The 23895-nt window shown below is 34.3% G+C and overlaps 1 protein-coding gene across 1 annotated transcript in view; it reads right to left on the bottom strand.

Moving 5' to 3' along the window:
- Positions 1 to 23895, bottom strand: part of LOC118183246 (neuronal acetylcholine receptor subunit alpha-10-like) — a 213289-nt gene that overhangs the window by 78974 nt on the left and 110420 nt on the right. The window contains exon 2 of the mRNA XM_085811797.1: positions 18671 to 18791. Within this exon, the coding sequence (XP_085667923.1) occupies positions 18671 to 18725 (55 nt within the window). The 5' untranslated portion in view covers positions 18726 to 18791. The remainder of the gene's footprint in view (positions 1 to 18670; positions 18792 to 23895) is intronic.

Here is a 23895-nt window from a genome sequence, read left to right as displayed (position 1 = left end):
GTTTATTATTTGATCTTATCGGCTTACGCTAAGAGCTCCGAGATTGCGCAGAATCAAATCTGCAAAGAAAAACTACAATCAAAATGCGAAGTATAGACACCGCGTAGCATCGAGACAGCTACAATCGACAATAGCATGCCTCCGACACTAGTTACACAATAGAAATGAAATTGTGATAATATTGTAATAATGAATAAAAGTATTAATGTCCATGTGCCCAATTGCATAGACTCCTTAACTGTATACCCTCGACAATGCGTAATAGACATAGCGTAGGAACAAAACCTGCATTCGGTGGTGCACGTTTGACTGGAATTGTACAGGGGATCGACCTTAGCATAGCTTAGATAAGATTTATAATTATCCAAAATGCATAATCAAGAAGGTAATAATTCGATTAAAATTATTTTTATGGTACTTGCGCAAGATAGACACCAGTCCAGGTTCAATTCTGTGTCGAATTCCTTTCTTATCTTTCCTTGGATATCTTGTTAGTTGAGAATATAAAATGATTACAATAATTGAATTTTCTTATGCTAGAAGATTATAAGTGGTTAATAAGGTATTTTCTCCTTTCTTCCATCATGCGTTCGTTGTGTAACGATAGCACATTCTGCACGTATTGGAGAGGTCCAGGTTCGATTCCCTGCGAGGACTTTGCTCTCATTTCATTTCCTACTTCAAGAAATCCTAATGACTCTACAGTGGCGCCCGATTTTTAAGGTGGTGGACAATAATCTGTCACGATCAGGATCTGGCGATTGGGTACCCTAATCTCCAATCGCCTCGTTAAAAGGTGGAGTGTATATTTTCTTCCTCCTTCCAATATGCCTTCGTGTTGTAATGGTAGCTCACTCGACGCTTATTCAGGAGATCCAGATTCGATTCTCGGCGAGGGCATTGCTCATGTTTCACACCTCCCGCTTCAAGAAAACGTAATGATTCAACAGGTTGTTAAATAGCTTATTTTTCTTATACATTTAGGCATTATTTTGCCTCAACGTTTAGTGTTCTATTCTTGTAATCTGTGAAAACTTTTGAAGTAAAATACATTGCCATAGTAGTTCCAGGTTAAACCATAGAAAGGGACCTGGTGTGATAAAACGAACCTCCAAGAACTAATCGGAGTATGCACGTCATATCAATATGACAATACTGCAAACAGACTCGCCAGTCTCTACAACATATCCTTTGCGACCTTAAAGTTTCGAGAGGAACTAGGAATAATAATAAACGTTAGACTTGCCATAGATATTACTATATGGCCAGAAAACATTTCGTTTCAAAATGGAGCATTATAAAGTTTCAAAATTAGTAACTAGTAGTATGAAAATTAAGAAATAGATTGATTTGCTGGCTTAGGCTGTCTTGAACTAGGAAGTTTTTTTTTTTAAAGTAAAATGCATTTTTAACTGATCAATTAATCTCATTGTTGAATTACCTGATGAACACTTTTATTATGATTTTTAATTACTTTACTAGATATTTTATTTACATAAGCTTTTCTTCATTCTTTATTCCTTTGGTTAAAACCATAGGACGTCAATAATTCTCATTAAAGAATGGCAGAATGTCATCAGCATATCGAACTCAAAATGGAAAATGGCACATTTAATTATCAGCAAGTAAAAAACTAAAAAAAGTAACTATCGCATAATAAGGAAAGAAAGTAAAAATGTTTATTCATCTTCAGAACTCCTGTAAGGATTATGTTAATTTTATTAACAGGGCCAGAACGTAGTTTTAGAATCACGTCTGAATACATAATGAGGAAGAGCGGTATTTAACTGCGAAGTTCTTTGGTCTTAGCGAGAGAAAATCAGAGTTTCTGATTTACGCATGTCTGCCTTTTGGCCACTCTCTCTCTCAAAGCTGTTATTACGCTCGGCCGTACTCAGGCCTTTGATAAGCTTCGTAGTCAGATAGAGTTAAGGGCCAATTAGTCCAGAATCTTGATAGCTTCGGCTATATTTCTTTAGTTAATTTTAGTTTTAATTGTATTCTTAGTCTCTTAAGTTCAAGCCCAAGTGTCGGCTTTGATTGTACACTCCAAGACGGAGTTTTGTTAAATCTTATTGGAATAATAAAGAGTTAGTTACCCTTCCATCTTGTTTATTCTTGTCACACGAATTTAAGCGATTATTCGCTAACTAGTTCTTAAGATTCGTCACTTTCTACAGTAACTGAGAATTGCAATAGTGAAAATCTTACACTCCTATGTTTTTAGATTTATGCATTTAAATGTTTCAATTTTAGCAAATTGGAATCTAATCTTGCGCTCGCAATGTAAAGTGGACTTGCTTATAATGCAATATCAGTTATAAAGTAATGCTTATAACGTCCTCTTCGTAAAGATATGGAATTGCATTTTCTCAAAACAGTCGTACTGCCGCGAAACTAATTCGAGGACAGTTCCTTTTCTCTTGTGTACGCGAAAAGTGCAGTAGTTGAATTAGGGCTCACTTGGGGTTGAGGGGAAAAAAAGAATATTCGCGTTACAGTTCGAACAAAGAGAAACTAAGCAAAAGAAATGTGAACGCAGTTTCTAGCGAAAGAGGTAAAAAAAAAAAATCCTCATTAGCTTTCGATTTATTTATTTTTTTCTTTACGCGTTGTTTTTTCCTTTATTTTTTTTTACGTTAGGCAGAGTCGTTATTTCTATCTCAAAGTGCGAAGGAGATTACGTAATGAGTCGGAAGAACTCGCTCAGCTAGCTATTTCTATTTATTTATTTACTTGTTTATTCCTCCCTGCTGCTTTTTTTTCCAGAAAGATTAGGTTTATTTTTCTGTTTCCTGCATACCTCTTTTAACGCTCCGCAACCGCAACTGATAAACGTGAGGATTACAATGTTTCACGAAAACACATCATTCAATGGATGGAATAATATTTCTTAGCGTAGATGATACAACGAATTTATTTTTCCCTCTTAAAGAAAATTTATTTGCCAATTTTCAGAAAAAACAAGTTTCTAAAAGCAATCTCGAAAGGTAATAAAAACGGTATTATTGGAATAGCGTTGTTGAAAACGCTCTTTTTTTTTTTTTTTTTTAGGAACATATTTTTTTATGTTTGCGGTAAAAGGAAAACTTAGGAATAGTTTGTTTTTACCTATTTTTTTTAACTAAGGACATTTTGGTTTATGTATTTTCATAGACATTATGTTTTTGGTTTCCAGATATTGCGCATTGCAATCAATTTATTAATAGCTAAACTGTCACTAGTGGGGTTTTAATGTATTTTAAAGTTGGTTCTCAGTTTATTTCCCTGTAATTTGAGATGTCACAAAAATTTCAGTCTCAGTTCAGTAGTAAGTCAAATAGTCCAGTAAACTTCAAGAGCTTAATTAGAAGCTATCCAAACCATTTACAAAAGCATCCTATGCAAAATTTTTTTGAACATGTTTGAATGAGGGAAAGCCAAATGAAGCTTATAAGGCTTATTTTAACTTACCTTATACTTCTAAACCATGCTTATCTAGCTCAGGCAAATTTCCCCATTGTCCCAACTAACTTGGGTACTAAGTGTACTGGGACTTCATATACCACACAGGGATAAAACATAACTAAATATATATTACTACTACTTTATATTAAAAACTAAAAATTAATAAAATGTATTTTTGTAAATGTGTATTTATTATTTCAAAATTTAATTTCTATGCTTTTAATTTGCTATACATTTGTTATTGCTGTTTTTATTTATTTATTTACTTATTCAACGCGTTTTGCGTCATAATTGTACGTTTTGTTTAATCGTAAGTTCGTCTTCTTTAAGTGTGTTTTTATATGTTTAGTTCATGCGTTATGTGGTTATACTTTTAATGGTTCATGCTTTTAATTCTGAGTCAACTGGTATTTGAATATAAGAATAGCTCAAATAGAGTCTGAGATAAGACAAGAAACGTTCCTACGGGGCTCTTGAGGCACTTTGGAGATTTCTCGTCACTTTGAGCATTCTGGAAATTTCCTGAAAACGCATTTTCTATGATGTAGCAGGACTGTTTTCTAAGATACCAGAAGTTCGCATCCTCCTGCTTGAGAAACCCATAAACAAGACACTATGAAAGCCTTTAAAGTACGTCTACCATAATAAGATTTGCTCAAACCAGGACATTTTTTGCTCATTGAACAATTTTGAGAAAATACTCACAGTATGAGATAAAATTTATTATGATAAGAGCCTATTATTTAAAAGACTAAATAAAGAAGTTTTTGATAAAAAACAACAATGAGAGAAAAAAGATTTTTTAGCTCGACTGAGCATATCTTATTATTAAGATCTTAGTATTTGTCACTAGTGCTAACATTCTTTAAAAATTCTTTGTTATTTTTAATGGGATAAGCTGCAATTTAGTTCACGGTTAATTATGCAGCTTTATAAAGCTTTTACGGTTGATTCATCCATTCTATCTCTATTCATATGATATAATATTCATTGATAAGAATACTTTTTCAATTGGTGCTGATGCGCCTGCCATGCTGAAAATGCATTTTATTATCTGAGCAAAACTCGGCAAAAGAAGGATTTTTCTCCTTGAAATGACTGAAAAGTTACATCTATTTTTTTTCATAACTTTTACTTTTCCAAATTTCAGAATTAGTTAACAAAAAAAAAAAAAAAAAAAAAAAAAAAAGTATTTGCAATTACTACTTTATCAAAAATTTGATCCATTTGATCCATGTTTATTGTATTAATTGTGACAGTTTCATTAATTGTTTCAACATAACTTTCAATTTCAGACTGAGTTAATTCATTTTTTATCTAAATAAAACATTCTGCTATATGGAAGTCGTTTTTTCAAACTGAATATAAGAAGGACTGTCATAAAATGGTCTAAATTCTTGTTTTTTCCAGGTTTCCAATTTCCAGGTTTGTTTTAAATTTTTTAATTCATCCAGTTCCACTGACAATATCAGTTGCACTGCCTTTTGTGCTCTCGTAAAATAAGGATATTGTTAAATAATTTGAGTTGCATTTGCACAAACTACAAATCCATTTAACCATTATCATCATTAAAAAACTGTTTTATCGTCACTGTACAATGTTCTCTCGAAATAAAAATAAGATTTAAGTCTTTCATAGATTTCAAGCATTTCGTTAATAGCTGGAAATAGTGAAAGAAAAGGAGTGTTGCCATATCGAAGAACCTTTTTATATCTACAACTACAAATTCATAGGACTCGTTTATTTTAGTGACTCGAAACCTATAAATGGGAAAATATGTATAAAATTTGATGACCTGTACAGACATGAGGTCATTTTAGGAAGCGGGCAAGATGAAAAATGTGCAACGCCTTCGCCGGGAATCGAACCGCGGACTTCTCAATTACGCACTGAGCGTGCAGACTACGAAGGCTCGCTAAGAAGGCGAGAGAAATGTCTTATACACTAAAGCTTTAATTTCAAGAAGCAGAACATCAGCTGCAGTTTAAAAGCAGTGATGTACAATGTGATCTCTGAAACCAATATCAATATTTCTTCCTAGTTTTTTCTTCATTCTGTTGTAAATATTGTTTTCTTCTCTACGTTTAACACCCGAAAAAATAGTATTTTAATTATTTCCAAAAAATCCAATATTTTTTTTTCTTTAGTTGTTTTTATAATTGACATTAAATGGTTTGATAGTATTTCTTTAGGTTCACCAAGAACTGTTTGAAAACCTTAAAACCTTACTGCACAATATGGTACAAAATACAACGCAACAACTGGCACAGTTTTAGTTTATTTCTTGTTGGAAAAATCTATTGATACACTCTCTTCGGTTTGTTTAAATCTTCACGAAGCTCCGAAACAAGAGTGCTGAATTACATTAAGAATAACAGCTACACATTTTGTTCTGGCTAGTCTTAACTTTCTTTCAAAGAGCTGCGGAGTTATTTAGATGAACAATCGGTAGACAAGAAGCTGTAATAGTGAACAGCAGCATAAAATGCGAAAGTTGCTTCTTTAGCTGCCATTAAGAGTTCTTTGTCACACAAATCAGTGCCTTTAAAATATTGGTAATATAATTTGAGGAAGTTCTTGCCGCTGCCACTAGACGCGTTATGTTTCGTACATTCCAAGTGATTTGAATTGTCCAAAAGCCCAACATTAGCTGAAAATTCTGAAAAGTACAGTTCACATTTCCCTTTCTCGGTACGATCAGAAATGTTTCTTCGTAACAGATAATCCATTTTTAGTTTATCAGTAAACAGACAGTTTTTTCGACATTTTAAAGATTAAATTAATTTAATGTACAATACAAAATGATCGCAGATGCAGATTCGCAATTTGAACTCATCTAGGAAATTACATGCCCAGTAATTTAGTGGCCAGTGTAACTTCCATTGTTGCTAACTCTAATTGAAACAAATAATCTAAATATTAAAGTAAAAATATATGAATGCTAGATGCTATTGTAAATTCTGCGGAAACAAATCCGGATGAAAAAATAAAACATATAAATTTACTATAATTTTTGGAGAAAACATTTAGACCACATTTAACATTCTTTGATTTAGATAAAAGATAATTAGATTGGAAACAATCAGTGTATCATAGAGGATATTTTAATAGCGAAATCGCATGTACCCGAGACTACACTATTTTACTTCTTGTCAACTTGGCACTTTTAAAATTTTGTCAAATAACCGGCAGAAAGAAATACATTGGCCGAGACGCTGGGGCCACATCATCAAACTGGAGCAGTAACGGTTTGGACTGATGGGATGTCTGGAAAGCCGAACCGTAGAACTAGGCATTCAGGCATTTAGTTCACTTCAGTACATACGACTGAGCGTCTCTCTCAGTGATTGCTACTTTAGACATTGTTCTGTGAATAGTATTGGTGACGCTCAACCGGAACAGTGGTTAACAAAGCTGACTGTCGTACCGAAGGGCCTGGTTCTAATTTCGGAGAAGGCATGACGGATGTTCGCAAATGTACAGTGTCTGTGCGGCATGGGGTACTATAAGTATGTGGCGAGCCGAAAGTTCTCTCGAGAGGTTAGTGGTAGGGGAAGAGGGATGGAGACCCTCGGACACGCCCTCCCCGGGTGCTCTCCATCAAAATTGAGGGGGGGCAGAACTGGGTCGTTTTGTCACCTGTATGGTTTCCCAGGCCAACAACAGGCGCACCCTTGACCCCTTGCTATGATGAATTTTGTGGGCTAGCTCTGATTTTATAAACCTCAGCTGATGTTACTGTCGATCAGGTGGGATAAGCCATAACAACACAACATATTATTGTGATATGCAATATTCTTTGCCTGTCAATAGGAATTTGCCTTACCTATAATTTTTTCCTTAGGCTACTTATAGCTGTTTATCTTGCTGTATGAGCTTTTATTTACACCAATGTTTATTATGTTATATTATTCAGTTTCCTCTTTTTCAGTTGAAGCAGTTACTGAAGAGATCTCTATGAACTTACAGCGCGCAACAATATTCACAGGATACTTGCAAGGTTTGACTTTTATAAGTTTAATAACATGCGAATATTTTTGGTTCTTATTAGGCTAGCTCTCACCTCCTGTAAACTGAAAAGTTTTTACGTCAAGCGTGTGTACAGGTTACCCACAAGTTAGCAAAGTTCTGTTTCTTTTAAACGTTTGAGTTTGTGAAACCCTCAGGATGAACTGTAAACAAATTAGATATACCAATTCAGAAGTTAAACAACAAAAATCAGCGTTATATTTACAAAATTTTCACAGGACTAGTTTCGATGGTTTTACCGAACCACCATCTTCAAAAAAAAAAAAAAATTTTTTTGTAAATACAACGCTGATTTTTGTTGTTTAACTTCTGAATTGGCATTTATTCGGCGTGTTATTGTGTTTTAAATTAGATATATTTGAAATTTCTACTTGAACTGTATTACTTTTAAATAGAAAGCAAAAGAGACAAAAAATAATTTTACAATCTATGTGATGACTTTGAGGTAATTTAGTAATTTCAGGTAATAATGTAACTATATATAACTCACTATTAACAGAGTAATAAAATACTCACTAAAACTGTCACTCCTATGACAGTTGCTTCGAAGAGGTAAAAAGGCTGAATCTATATATTCAGATTGTAGGGTTTATATTTATTTTAACTAACATTTATTTTAAGTTTAAACTATCTTTCCTGTCAAGCCTTACTTTCCCCTGGAACTGCCAATGCCAGAATATGTAAATTTTAGTAGAACGCGCAAGGATTCAAATTATCAGCGGAAGTATTATGATTTAAATAGAAAGGAAACAAGTTCGGAGTGTGATATTCTTACTTCACGAGCGCGGAGGTAGTTAGCGAGAAATTGAAGAACCCCGCGTTTCGGCCTATGTGCTTGGCGGGAAGTAGTGTTAATCGTTCAAGTGAGCTTCAAGTCTGCTGAATTAGCAGCGGTATTGTAAAACGCGGTGAGTTAGTTATTTTAGAGAGCCTCTTAGTTAGAGTCTTGTCTTTAGTTTCTTTTCAGGTTATTATTTTTATTTGACCGCCGAGTTGGCGCAGTCTGTGAGCGTCAAGAGCACGCAATTGTAATTTATTACGTTGAATAAAAAGGGACTTAAACCCTTCACAAGACTCTATCTTTTATACAGTTTTCACAGTCACCCCCTTGGTTCCGTGCAAGTTGGAGGCGCGCAACGTTACATTGGCGCCCGAAAACTTATCGAACTGAAATGGCCGAAAATTGGATGGAAGCCGCTGGACAACACCAAGAAATGACAACTCAGTTGGAAGGATTTGGATACCTGGTCCAGACTTTGAGAGCGTCAATCAAGCCAAACGTCCATTTCGACGGAAAAAATTCGGTGGCGGTATTTCTAGAAGCTCTAGAAAACCACTTTCAGCTCTACCCTGTTTCTGAAAGACAAAAAGTTGCCATCGCCACATCAGCACTAAGAGGACAGGCCGCGCTATGGTGGAAAAATATAGGCAAATTTTTATTAGGGGAATTTGGAAGCCAGACATATACATTTGAAAATTTCAAAAAATTGTTAGTAAAGGCCTTCCCCATAGTGAAAGATCGCGCACGGCTGGAAGCCGAACTATATAGTTTCTATCAACGGGATATAACAGAATTGACGGACTTTATTCTACGAAAAATCAAGCTAACGGATATGCTGTATGGAAAGAAACCCGATGCGGAGATTATTGAAATAATATTACCAAGATTGTTACCCGCTGTTCAAGACTACTTTGAAATTAGAAACCCAAGCACATTGCAGGAACTCTTCGAATTGGCGGTGAAGTTTCAAAATCGCAGAATAGCGGAAAAAGGGAGAGGGGAAACGTATTCTCAAAGTACCCGAAGGAAATCTTCAAATGAGGAAACCAGAAATGGAAATCACTCTTATGGGGGAAAGAGCTATCAAGCTAACGCGTCGAAACTCGAAGGTCAAGGCCCAAAAAGAAAATTTGAAAATAAACATCCGCGTACCCAGAAGACACAGAGTGAAAGGAAAGCTTTAAACGACTAGAGGGGCCTGTGAAAGGGAGGGTCCAGACCCCGGAAGTTTTAAAAAAACCCTCAAATAGACATTTAAATACGGTCATCGTAAAAAACTCACAGCTACCAATTATACAAGTCCTGGTTGGCGATGTACCAGTAGAAGCCCTCATCGATACAGGAGCAGAAGGAAATTTTATGAGTGAAAATTTCTTCAAAAAGAATTTTTATAGGGTATGATTATTTAAAACCAAAAATACGGAAATTATAGCGGCGCAAGGAAAAACATGTCACTGCATCGGGAAATTATCATTAAACTTACAGGTAAAAGAGGAAAGTCTCAAAGTATTAATTTTTGTGGTGAAAGATCTGCAACATTCTCTTATTTTAGGTATGGAGTTTTTGAGGGCCGCGAGGGCCAAATTAAATTTTCAAGATAGTTCCGTGGTGTTGGAGATGGACCAGAGGGTGGTGGAACCTGTGGAGACACCGCAAGTGGACCTTAGCCATCTGAATGACCATGAAAGGCAAGCAATACAGCAAGTGGTTTGTAATTTTTCTAAATTGTTTTCAGAAAAACCAGGAAATTGTCAAATAGTCACGCACAAGATTCAATTAAATGCCGAAAAACCTTGTAGGACTAAACCTTATCGGTACGACAAACAAAAAGACGTAATCATCGAAGAACATATTCAGGAGATGTTAAAGAATAAAATAATAACGCCCATAAATAGTAACGCCCATAAATAGTGAGTACGCGAGTCCAGTCGTACTATGTAGGAAAAAGAACGAGTTTCCTCCTTCGGATAAAAGGGCTTGGAGGTTTGCTATTGATTACAGAAAACTAAATAGTATTACTAAATTTCCAGTTTACCCTTTGCCGGTTATAGACGAGATCATTAGACAGATCAAATCGACAAGATATATGTCTACTTTGGACTTAAAGTCTGGCTACTATCAAATAGCTATGAGACCCAAAGACATACATAAAACCGCGTTTATAACAAAATCGGGCACTTATGCATTTTTACGCATGCCCTTTGGGTTGTGTGGGGACCATCAACATTCCAGAGAGCTATGGACATTGTTCTAAAGCCTGTCCTAGGAAAATCAACTTTAATTTATCTAGATGATATAATTATAACGAGTAGTACGTTGGAACAACACATTAATGACCTCGAACAAGTTTTTAAATTATTAAAAGAGGCCGGTCTTACAATTAACGCCTCAAAATGCAAGTTCGCAACTAAAGAACTTAAATATCTCGGTTATAAAATTTCGCAAAAGGGTATAGAAACGCAAGATTCAAAAATAAAAGCTATTAAGAATTTCCCACCGCCCAACACCGCCAAGAAACTTTCTTCTTTCCTTGGGTTGTGTTCTTACTATCGATCTTTCATAAAAGATTTCGCTAATATTGTTGAACCACTCTTAGTAATCAAAAGAAAAAGGGGAAAATTTACGTGGACAGCGGAAGCTAACACAGCATTTGAAAGATTAAAAGAAGCGCTCATTAATGCCCCTGTTTTAAAATTGCCGGAGGGGGACGAAAACCTGGAAATTGCAGCAGATGCGTCAGACTATGCGGTGGGTGCGGTTCTTATGCAAAATAATCATCCTCTGGCATTTTTTAGTAAAACATTGAATCAGACACAAAGGAATTATACAGCTACAGAAAGAGAAACATTAGCCGTATTAATGGCTGTACACAAATTTCGAGTTTATTTCGGCAAATCGCCAGTAACAGTCTTTTCGGATCATGCGGCTGTTGGTAGACTTTACTCGGGGAAAACCCTAACGCCCAGGTTAATAAGATGGGCTTTAAAACTCCAAGAATATAATATCACAATAAAATATAAACCGGGTAAGGAAAACAATGTAGCTGACGCACTTTCTCGTATAAAACTGGACGATGAAGGAAATGAACTTAAATGCGCTGTGTTGATTTCAAAAATTTTAGATTCTAGAGATACGATTATTACTGAACTGAAAGCTGATCCTGAATTTGGAAATATCTATGCTTAATTGAAAGACCCCGAAAGCTTTGAGCACACAGATATCGATGCGATAAGAAATAGAGCAAAAAACTATGAAATAATAGACAATTTATTATTCTATACGAAACCAACAAACGAAAATCTTGAGTATAAACCAGTCATCCCAGCCTCGCTTCGATTAAGCATTTTGAAGGAGTTGCACGAAGCAAAAACAGCGGGCCATCTAGGGGTCAGAAAGACTTAAAAGGGTACGCGAGGCGGTATATTTCCCGCAATTATAGAAAATAGTAACGGCGTATGTCAGGTCCTGCAATCAATGTCAGTTAATAAATGATATTAATTACAGCCCGGCCGGGTACTTAAATAGCATTCGCGCTACATTTCCGAATGAAATTTTAGGCATAGATCTTCTTGGTCCCTTCCTCGAGAGCGAGTTAAATAAAAATCGTTTTCTTTTAGTAATAGTAGATCATTTTTCAAAATGGACAGAAATTGTTCCACTTAAACGCGCGTCAGCCAAAACAGTAGCAGATGCATTCTTACACAGATACATTTTAAAATACGGTGCACCGATAAAAGTCATTAGCGATAACGGAAAACAATTCATTAGTCAAATATTTGAAAACATATGCAATGGACTTGGCATACGCCATATCAAAATGGTTCCGTATAGACCACAGGCTAACATAGCAGAAAGAGTTAATAAAAATATAGTAAAAATAATTCGCAGTTACGTGAGCACACATCACAAGCGCTGGGATGGCTACATAAATGAATTAGCTTATGCTTTAAGAACGGCAAATCATGATACTACGGGAAAAACTCCAGCAGAATTATTTTTAGGCAGAAAGTTAATTACGCCTTTAGATAAATTATTCTTTGTGCAACAAAGAGAGCAGGAGTTTAAACAAAAAGATGTGCAAAAGCTGATTGATCAGGCGCTTAAAACCTCGGATACGGCAAGAAATAGGCAGAAAATATATTATGATAGAAAACGCCGTGAAGCAGATTTTAAAGTTGGGGATAAAGTATTGAAGCGGAAATTTTCTTTATCAAGTGCCCCAGACAATTTGACGGCAAAGCTAGCTCCAAAGTTTGAAGGCCCCTATGTAATTCAGGAAATCAAAGGAGTAGTATTATATCTTAAGAACGAGAGAGGGGAAATCTGTAAAGCTAGTCCCGACCAGGTGAAAAATACTATAATCCAAATGATTTTGAAATCCTTAAAAGTTTCTTGCTTGCAGGACTCAAGTCTAAACGAAATAGAAGGTACAGAGACAACAACTATTCCACCACCCAAGAAACAGAGAACTGAAGAGAGACCTAGCCCTTCTACAACCCGGACGTCGGTATCAAAAAGAAAAAATAATTTTCAAACTCCGGCGTTTAAGAAAAACAAAAATACAGATGCACCGGGTAAAGAAACCGTGGTAAAGAGAAAAACACTACCTACAAAGGATTGCAGGAAAAATTATACATCAAGGAGAACGCGCACACGGCCACAGAGTCAGGTGCCAGCAAGGCCGCCGTTCCGGAAACTGAAACGGCAACAGGAGGCACAAAAATACGAGGAACAGAAGAAATTCAAGAAGGACTCCAGACCGGAGGACTTCAGGACCAGCCGTCCCAGGGAAAAACGGAAATGCCAACCACCAGACGATTACTCCGCCAAGAGGCCAGCATGTAGAGGACGGAAAAGAAAAAGTAATGTGGACGACACTCGGAGGGCAGTAAGGAGAAGGTTAACATCCATGAAACCTCTAACTTGGGACCAATTTTGCCAAAAACGAATGACGGAGTTTCAAGCATCGAAAACTCAAAGATAAGTTAAAACCTTCTATAAATTTTTTTTCTCTTTTGTTCCGAAATGTTATGCATAAGTACGAAGTTCTATGCTTTGACGAAAGTCAATATGTCTCGGTTGAGACTTAGTTTTGTTTTACTTTATTTATCTAAGGCAAAAGTATTATTTTCTTTAACTGTAAAAGCTAAAAACAAGCATTTTCTGTTGGTCGAAAGACTAATTCTGTTATGTTAAAGCCAAAATTTTGCCGAAGATAAAAATAACTTCGTATTATTGTACTAATAAGAATTTTAGTTTCAGTGCCGCCAGCTTGGGGAAGAATGAGTAAAGTAAAAATTTATTTTCTCTTATTCATTTTATGGTAAATTGTAAAAATCATATGTATTAAAATTTTGTAAATGTACGTAAATACTTGAATGTTATGTAAAAGTAGAATTTAGTCTAGAAGCATAAAATTGTAGATGCTAAAAGTGAATGCTTAAAAGCAATGAAGTCAAAATTTAAGTATTAAATTGTAGATAAAGTCATGCTTTAGAGCGAAAGCCTGCATGTTTAAAGATGAATGAGGGGGAAGTTAGAATGAATGTGTTTTGTAGGGTTCTCCACCTACATTTGAATTTTTAAGACTATTAAAATAGCTCATTGAGTTGTAGAATGTCGAGTAAGGTGTGTCTATTTGGTCGTTGAATTATAACAAATCATGGTGGTTAGGGAAAGTGTTGTAAGAATAAAACACGAATATTCCCGTTTGACACCACACACGGTGGAGAGCCAGGGTAAAGTTAAATTAATGCTTGAAAAATTGAATGAATGTGAAGTAAGCAATAACTAAGAAAAACGAATCGTTAAAAACAAAAATTTATTGTGTCAAGAAAGTGTAAATTATAATGTATGTAGAAAGATACTGATACTTATTCCTTCCAGATGCTGGAAGGAAAGACCAAGATTGATTGATGAAGTCCAGGAAAAGTTGCTGTAAGAAGAGAGAGTTAAAACGAGCAACAGAATTTTAGTATACAAATTGTTACATAAGATTTTTTTTTGTGTAAACGAGGTTCTCGCCAGTTAGTTCAGAATTAGAGAAACTTACAACAGGTCGTTTGTAGGATCTGCTTCCAAGTTTTCCAAATTCTGGCAGCGGCAAATGTTGGGTTTATATTTATTTTAACTAACATTTATTTTAAGTTTAAACTATCTTTCCTGTCAAGCCTTACTTTCCCCTGGAACTGCCAATGCCAGAATATGTAAATTTTAGTAGAACGCGCAAGGATTCAAATTATCAGCGGAAGTATTATGATTTAAATAGAAAGGAAACAAGTTCGGAGTGTGATATTCTTACTTCACGAGCGCGGAGGTAGTTAGCGAGAAATTGAAGAACCCCGCGTTTCGGCCTATGTGCTTGGCGGGAAGTAGTGTTAATCGTTCAAGTGAGCTTCAAGTCTGCTGAATTAGCAGCGGTATTGTAAAACGCGGTGAGTTAGTTATTTTAGAGAGCCTCTTAGTTAGAGTCTTGTCTTTAGTTTCTTTTCAGGTTATTATTTTTATTTGACCGCCGAGTTGGCGCAGTCTGTGAGCGTCAAGAGCACGCAATTGTAATTTATTACGTTGAATAAAAAGGGACTTAAACCCTTCACAAGACTCTATCTTTTATACAGTTTTCACAGTCACCCCCTTGGTTGCGTGCAAGTTGGAGGCGCGCAACGTTAGAAGATGATTCATGAATCTAAATATAGAGAAGCTCACACGTTCACAATCTAGGTCTCTTAATACTATCCACATTCCCTGCTTAAATTCTGAATTGTAAGACTTTTATTTGCAAAGTGTACCCGCTTTAGCAAGAAATATGTGGAGAATTTTTTCTCTGTGTTATGTGTAGGTATCTGTATAAGCACAGTAAAATGAAATGGCAATAGCACATCCCATTGTGATAAGTCAGAGGTTCTTAAAACTGTGGGTCGTGAACCTGCATAGAGGGTGGCCAAGAATATGAGCAATTCTGATATTTTTTAACTTGTTATAATAATTTTACAATTACCAAATATTTTCACATAACGTACCTGAGAATAGATAAATATAAGCAATACAGACAAGGAAAAAACGAAAACTTCTCGTCGCATTTTTCACAATAGAAACTTTCATTTTACTTTAAAAATTAAAGACGTAAATCTGCAATAGTACATTGCATTACAAGTGAAGGAACTGACAGCTTCAATGACGCGTGTGTCGAATTTAGTCAATGTTTATGGGGGTTCCCCAAAACTTTCGTAAATATTATGGGTTCTCCACACCAAAGAGTTAAAAAAAAACCTGCAACAAATTAAACTTAACTTTGTAATGTCATCCGAATTAAGAACAATTCTTTGGTAAGTTTGGTCGACTAATTATTCTTTTCTTTTGCCTCCTTTTTTTAGTGGAGGGAAAGGAGGAGTATGTGAAGAATGATGGCATTCGTCTTGTGTGTTGTTGTTATGAAAATAGTAAGCATATTCATTTTATGCGGATTATTGGAAATCTAACAGTCGGAAGATCTAATTCAGTCGGAAGAAGAGGAGCGAATCCGGTAACTGGCACAAGCTGAGTTTTCATATTTCCTGCTTCGGAAAATACAAAAACTAAAATGTTTAAAAGAAACTTAATTTACGTTTCCTGCATCCTCAGAAAACAACACTAATACAACTATGTCTAAAACAGCTATCAAATTAGAGACTAAAACTTGACTTCTCTGTTAACGGGCCTTCTAACATAGCTACTACAAACAAGATCAAACGCTAAAACTCATCAATAATCAGCGCAACATTATGGTAAGTAAAATCTGAGAGTTTCTGCTCTCCTAATTAAAGTGCTCAACACTCTGTCAAAACACACGCATTTTGTTTCATTACTTAAGCTCATTTAATTTGCCTTTCTGGCGAATTTTACGTAAAAAATAAAAATGCAGCAAGGATTTAATTTAAGAAAACAACGCTTTAATTAAAATAAATCTTACAAGCATCTACAAAGCGGCAGCGAGAATTCATAAGTTTTTAGAAAAAATTGGAGTAATTAGTAAAATTTTTAGCTAGACAGGTTTCGGAAATTTTAGTCAGTTGAAATATTTATCAGTTTGCCTTCTTATATATGCCATATTTTTATATATTACTAAATCGAAGAGAGTTCCTTTTTGCTCTTCCATTGTTCTAGATTTAATATTTATCACACTAAACACGTTTTTAGCTAAAGGTTCAGTTATTTAATTATTATTGGAAAGGGTCTTATATTTCATACGATTAAATAAGCACTTAAAAATCTTTTTACAAGAAAAGACATTCCCTTCTATGATGCTCACAAGTATTCCTTCGTATCGCTAAAAGACATTCTTTCTTATGATGAAAGGAATATATGTATTAATAATGTATTTTTCATAAAAAAACGGTATTGCTACCTATGATGATTTTAAGAATCCGGTTACCTTTTTCTTTCCGTTTTTTAAATACAATCAAGAACATTATAAAAAAAAATCTTATATGGACACCACATGACTTCTTTGTACGACCTTTTAAATTATACACAATTTTTGCTGCATTTCAGTTAAACGTATTTATTCAAATTTCATTAGAGATATATTTCTCATTCAATTAATTCAGTTCTCATTTCGCATCAAGGCGAAAGTACATAAAAACTCAGAAAATCTTCATTAAAATTGAAAACTATAGAAAGACATAAATCACCGAATACAATTAAAACACTTAACATTTTATTTCACAATTAAAATTAGAGTTTCTGCGCAAAAATAAGCAATTCGGCCAGCGTGCAAGAAGGCAGATTTTTCGGTGCACAAAACTGAAAGCTTACTTTTGGTCTCACTGGGCAAAAAGACACGCAAGATGCAGAAACTCACTTAATTCACTATTCTGCTAAGTTTCAAATGCAAACAATCATGGCCGCTCTATTAGGCTTAGTCTCGCTTAAACAATCTTTAAATTGTTGATTATTCTACAACTATTTTATGCAGATTAACTAAAAGCATGAAATTCGTAACCAGAACATAAGAACAAACAATACAATAACAACACAATTCAATCACTTTTAAAGCAAAAAAGTCCACAATTTTCCAACATATATCAATAAAAAAATCTTAACTCATCGAGCCGGGTAACAGAATGGGTTATATACACACACATGTACTAGATGTGACGTGATTTGTTGGATTTGTTTTTTTTTTTTTTACCTAGACCATAAATCATGTATGTGATTAAAATTCAGATTGATTCGTGGCTCAGTTTTTACTATATATGCCATATGACAACTTTTGTTTGTTGTCAAATTTAGAAAGAAATGGGAAAAAGATCATGAACTGCGTGATAACTGGACATTAATAGACTGATAAAAACCAAGAATTCATTTTCTCTTAAAGAATCTACTGGAATTTCACTTCTTTGATTTCCGCCTTACATTTCACAAATATCCACGATTCAACACTATTACCATGAACGAAAAGTTTTATACTTTTTGAGTCTCTCTAAGAATAAAATTCATCACATAGTTGTTGTTATGAATGTTAAACTAAAGAGGAGTAAGAGCTCTCCACCTTGCATATTAAAAAAAGCTTCCGGATGAAATCTAAATAAGAAAAGAATTTAGTCTTAAAAGTTCTACAGAATATGCGACTTTCTTTACAGAGCGGGGTAGACAGCAACTCGACGCATGGATCCAAAATGATGATGCTGAAGAATTTAAATTTTTTTTTTTTTTTTTTTTTTTGCGTGTGTGTGTGTGTGTGTTTTAGCCTATAGGGGCAATTTGCCCATAAAGGCTATCAATTTAGTTTTGGCATTTTGTGTTGATTCACTACAAACGACGTTTCATATTTCAAACTATTGCCACCAAATAAATATTAGAGTTCTGCATTACATTTAAAGAAATTAAATAATGAAGAATCTGCATGAATGTATCTATATTTCTCGCATTGTCAAAAAACAGCGGTACCTAGGGACATCAGATTTTGAATAACGTACTCCTCCACTCGAATATCGGCATCCAGAGGTCCGAATTTGGAATCTGGAATTTGTATGATTATCTATTTCATATTTTGTAAAACTTTAATGAAATTTTTTATTAACAAACTCAACGATTTCAAAGCGTTCCATTAACATTAACAACACGTGCATCCTTAAGTACAGATATGTTTTGCTGGAGGTTTCTTTACATTTCTTACTGGTATTATTTTGGTAGCGTAGAAACGCAAAGGCGTTACAATGTCTAACTGTATTTTATGTCGAATGACTCAATAGAATTTATATGAATAAGGACTTATAGAATGTCTTTCTCTCTTTTCAAATCCCGTTTTGAATCCCCCATGAAAAAAATGTCCCTTTGGGTGTAATATAAAATCTGAAAGCTTTCGGTTTTTTTAATATTTGTATTTATTTATTTATTTTCTAGGGTAGCGGTTTTAAGTTTTGAAAATCTTACTTCTGAGAGACGCGAGCAGAAGCAAACATAGGATAGTACAATCTCTTGGCCCCATGGTGGAGGAACAGCGGTGGCGCCCTCTCACGTTCGATGCATCATCTACTTAATCGCCATAGGTTTTCTGAAAAAGAGAAAATATAGAATATTATCTTTTGCCTGGAATTAAGAATTTAAAGACATGGAAAATACATGAGAAACTTTTAAAAGCTCTCTGAAATCTTCACAAAAGCACAAACGTTAATCAATTAGTGATGAAAAGTAATTTCTCTGTTGCCATTGTGTTTATGTTAAAGTATGTAACATATTTTATTTTGCATTTATTTGCATGCTTGTTCTAATATCATTAACATTATCGTCATAAACTTCAAATGAAAATAAAATAAAACTCAATCTGATTCCCCCGATTTCACCTTAAAACATGAAAGATATTTATATAGTCTAAGCAGTTTTTTTTTTCCTTTCTTTTTTAATATTGCAAACATCTGTAGTCTCAGCTCCGAATGTTTCGCGACGCGTCACATTTATCTATGACAGTTATAATTGATTGTATTTTAAGCTTTGGTAATTTGCCATCTTTGGAAGAGTTACAGTTCTGGGTTGTATACGACATTTAATTTAAAATCATGGACGGAGATTTGACCTGAGTAATTTAAAAGCAATATTTGTACTTCTTCATGATTTACGTTTTCATATATATGTAAGTGTATAAGCTTTAGCCAACAAAAATATTATTTTATAATTTATTATTATTATATTTTTTACATAGCGAAAACATATAAAGGGTGGCTTGCCGGAGTTGGATATTTCGAAATACGTTGTATATGGACGACGCTGTTAAATATAGGAACACTATGAGACCATTATAATGTAGCATATACAATGCCATTTCAATTGCTATAAATCAGTGATCAGAACAGCAGAGCGCTTTCGCTGTGAAAGCATATTATACAAACAGTGATAGTTATGAAGCTAGACGCTGTCATTTTCAACTGTACCATCATGATATGGTTCCGTTGGCCCATGCTGTGAAGGAATAGGCGAAAAGATTTGAAGCAACGAGGACAATCGTGAATTTAAAAACATGTAGGACTAAGAAAGCGGTGCGAACTCCAAAGAGTATCTAAGCAGTTAATGATCGAGCAAAACTCGCAGCTTTCTGCAAGACAACATCCAAGTCACGGTACTTTTCTGTTACCAAGACCGGATTCAGAAGTATATGTATGTATGCGAATGTGTGTGTGTATACACATACATACCTACGTATACGCATATATACATGCATACAGTTCTGAATCCGATCCAGATAACAGAAGAGTACTCAAAACATCAGGATTAACACGTCGGAGTTTGGGCAGAATATTGCATGATAAGTTAGAACTACATCCATATAAGCTCCATGCATTGCATCCATCCTAGAAATGACGATATGAACTAGCCAGAAAGATCATTAAATCTGACAGCATGAGATTTTCTTTTACGGGGCCATTTAAAGGATCGTGTGTTTACTACTGTCATCAGACACTGGATGAAATCGAAGTTGCGATATGTGAAGAGATTCAATTCGTTACTCCCGACGGCCAGAGAAAGTTATGAGAAACGTCCATTCACGAATGCAAGAATGCTATCTCAGAAAGGAACATTTAGAAAACATTATTTTTAAAAGAGATGTTTTTATGTAAATTGCATACTTGTACCTTCTTATATCCAGAATTATGTAAGAATATGTGAACATTTTTGTAAACACTATGGGGTATGCATTACGGCATTTTCAATATCTTCCACTCCTGCACTCCATTCTGTATTTTAATATTTTACTGAGCTAATTTTAATATTTTACTGAGCTTGGTAATCTTTAAACATTTACACCCTTAATGAAATGAATAAATTATGCTTTTAAAGGAATGACTTATTAAATATACAAACGATTCTCTTCATTCATTATTTACACGAAATTTTAAAAAAATAAAGAAACGTAGATAAAACGGTTCTGTAGCTGACATTCTCCTTTATGGAAGCAGTTTTTATTAATTATACTTGTGGTGTAAAACAAACAACAAAAAAATTGGTCCTATATTGTTTATGTGCTGTTTGAGCTTGATCGTGAAATTCTTCACCTTACGTAAGCTTTCGTGAAATTTGTTGCAAAATATTCTTAGTTAATAGCAACGTAACCCTTACGTAGTGCGGAGAGAAAAAGGGAAATGTTTTACTTTTTTATTTTGTATGAAAGCCAAAGCAGAAAAAGGCTTATACTTGTAGAAATATCAAGGGGGAAAAAGACTGAAAAATTAATAAATATACATTCATGAATCTTTTGTTTTCCACTGCTTTAGATAAATACACTTAATAGTTATAAAAATGTTTTTTTTATTTACAGGGATTTTGGTCATATGTTACTAAAATTAAGTCTTTCTTATATATGTATTATTTCTCTCTTTTGTTCCTTGGAATTCTATTAGTATCTCTGTATAGTTCTTAATTCTGTCGCATACAATTTTATATTTGGTTTCGCAGGGCCATTTTTTTTACGCTGACAAACGATAAAAATTTCCTAATTTGGAAACCACTTAAAACATTTCCGTGAGCATAAACTGACAAGAACTCCTTGTTTTCCCAGGAAAGAGTTTTTTGCAAAACGTAAACGATATTTGAACAGCTTTTCTAAGTTGTTTGAAAGCAAAAAACATACATTCAGATTATCAATTTGGTTCATTAATCTAAATGAAATAAAACTCGCGCAGGTGCTCTAGATCAGGGTTTCTTAAACGGTGGGTCGCGACCCTCAAGGGGATCGCCGGACCTTCAGCAGGGGGTCGTCAAAAATTTTAACAGTTTTGATATTTCTTTAACGTATTATAATAATTTAACAATTACCAAATATTTTTACACAATGTATCTGAAAATGGATAAAGATAAGGTTATACAGGCAAAGGAAAAAAACGAAAACGTTTCGACGCATTCTTTTTATAATTCACTTTCCTTGCTTTGCACGTGACGCTGTCATTTCGTCTGTTAGTTATTTAAAATTTTCACATTGTTCTATGTCTTAAACTGAGAAATTTAAAGTTAATGACCTAAAACTACAATAGTATATTACAGTACAAGTGAAAAAATTTAAAGTTTCACTCACGAGTGTTTCGGATTTGTGCAATACTTCTCTAAAATTCTCACAAAATCTTTGAGTCTCACAAAATGTTTGTAAATATTATGGGGTCCTGGGGGTCGCGAAAAAATCTCAGTGATAGAAAGGAGTCGCGACTGAAAAGAGTTTAGGAAACCTTGCTCTACATGAAATCAATAGAACAGAAAAAATAAAACAAGAAAAATTGGCGATTTTATTTTTTTTTTTAAGCTTGAGAAATTTTTGATATATTTATCAAAGATATTGCGTAATACGATTCCAAAAAATTATTTATGCCACTCGTATTAAATAAATTAAAATAATAAGCTACTGCATGGCGTTAAGGCTTTTTCTGTTTTAAATTAATTTATATATTGGAAGACAAAATTAAATATTTTAAATTTTAAGCACATTTATAATAAATAATAATAATAATAAAAGAAATAAAAATTTTATAAATAAACAAAATAATTTTTTTTTACATTTTAACACATTTAAAAAATTACATGGTTTTAATGAAATGCTCTAAATTATTGTAGAGTCATTAGGGTTTTTTTTGGGGGGGAAGCAAGAGACATTAAAAATGTGCAGTACCCTCGCCGGTACTCCAACCTGGACCTCTCGAATACGCTGCAAATGTGCTACTGTTATACCATAAAGACATGCTGAAGGAAGGAAAAAAATACCTTATATACTGTCCCTTTCAAAATGTGAAGGAGGATTAAGGGACCCAATCGCCAAATCCTGCGTAACGATATATTTTCCTCCAACTTTTAGTTCGGGCGCCACTATAGAGTCATTAAGATTTTTTGATGCAGAAGATGTAAAAAGTATGCAGTGCCCTCACCGATACTCGAACCTGAACTTTTCGAATACGCTTAGTGTATACTACCGTTACACCACGAAAGCATGCGGAAAGGAGGGAGAAAACCCCTTATAACTTAAAAAAGTAATTTTTCCTTCATCTCAACGTTCTTCGTTATATTAGAATAAAAGAAAAAATGTTGGGCAACTAAGAATGAATAATTTTAAATCGAAATTTTCTAGATATTTTAGGTTCACAAGCTGCCGAGCGGATAATATCGCGAAATGCTCAAACTTTTGAAACGAACTGGTTTCAATTCCCTGTAAATGGCGGGATCTCAGCTTTTATGGATTTTCCTGTGTATAACGCGAACACGAGCCAATTTCCCTTAAAGATTGCTTCATAACGGCATCCTGTCATGAACAAATAGCTTTCGTGTCTTAACAGTTACTCTCAATAATCTGACCTTATCAAACCCAACCTTAAAATTCTGTTAATATTTAAAAACCATTTTACACGACAGCTTCCATGTTTTATTTTTATTCACATATGACAAGAGTTGTTGTGATAGTTGAAAAGGTATTTTTCATTTTTCAACGCGTTTTATTAAACCAATGTAACTCGAAAAAATAATTTAAAAAAATTCTGAAAGGTTTCAGATTTTAAATGAAGTCTAAAGGGGCGTTTTTTAAGGTTACCTTTATTTATTGAATATCATGTTTGCACTTAAACCATAAAATTCAGTTTAATAGCAATGTCGCAAAATATTTTTGAAATAAGCATATTTTTAGAATTTACGATACACAGTTCCGCGCGCTGGAGATAAAAAGATTTTTTCCCCGTAGAGGGTTGCCATTGCTCACCTTTAAATCGTTGATTTTGATACTCAAAAATTAGTTACAGTTTTACAAAATATGAAATCGATCATAAAACAAATTCCAAATTTCAAATTTGGTCTTCCACATGCCCATATTCGTAGTAGAATTACATCATTCAAAATTCGATGGCTCTAGGTACCGTTGTTTTATCACAAGGCGAGAAATGGACATACATTTATGCAGATTTTTCATTAGTTAATTTCTTCAAATATAATGCAGTACTCTAACATTTCGTGGCAACAGTTTGAAAAGTGAAACGGACATATATAGTGATTCAACGCAAAATCGCAAAACAAAAACAATAGTCCTTTAGGGACAAAGCCCCTTTGGACTAAAACGTTCTCTATAAACAGTTTATTTTAAATATTTTAGTGCACAAGACGACAAAAAAATATTAAAGAGATACCCGAATCAGGTGTTT

Source organism: Stegodyphus dumicola, chromosome 2, assembly GCF_044657685.1.
Source record: "Stegodyphus dumicola isolate Sdum_Otavi_A_Nest chromosome 2, ASM4465768v1".
In the NCBI taxonomy this organism is placed as follows: domain Eukaryota; kingdom Metazoa; phylum Arthropoda; class Arachnida; order Araneae; family Eresidae; genus Stegodyphus; species Stegodyphus dumicola.
This window is presented reverse-complemented; position numbering and strand designations above follow the sequence as displayed.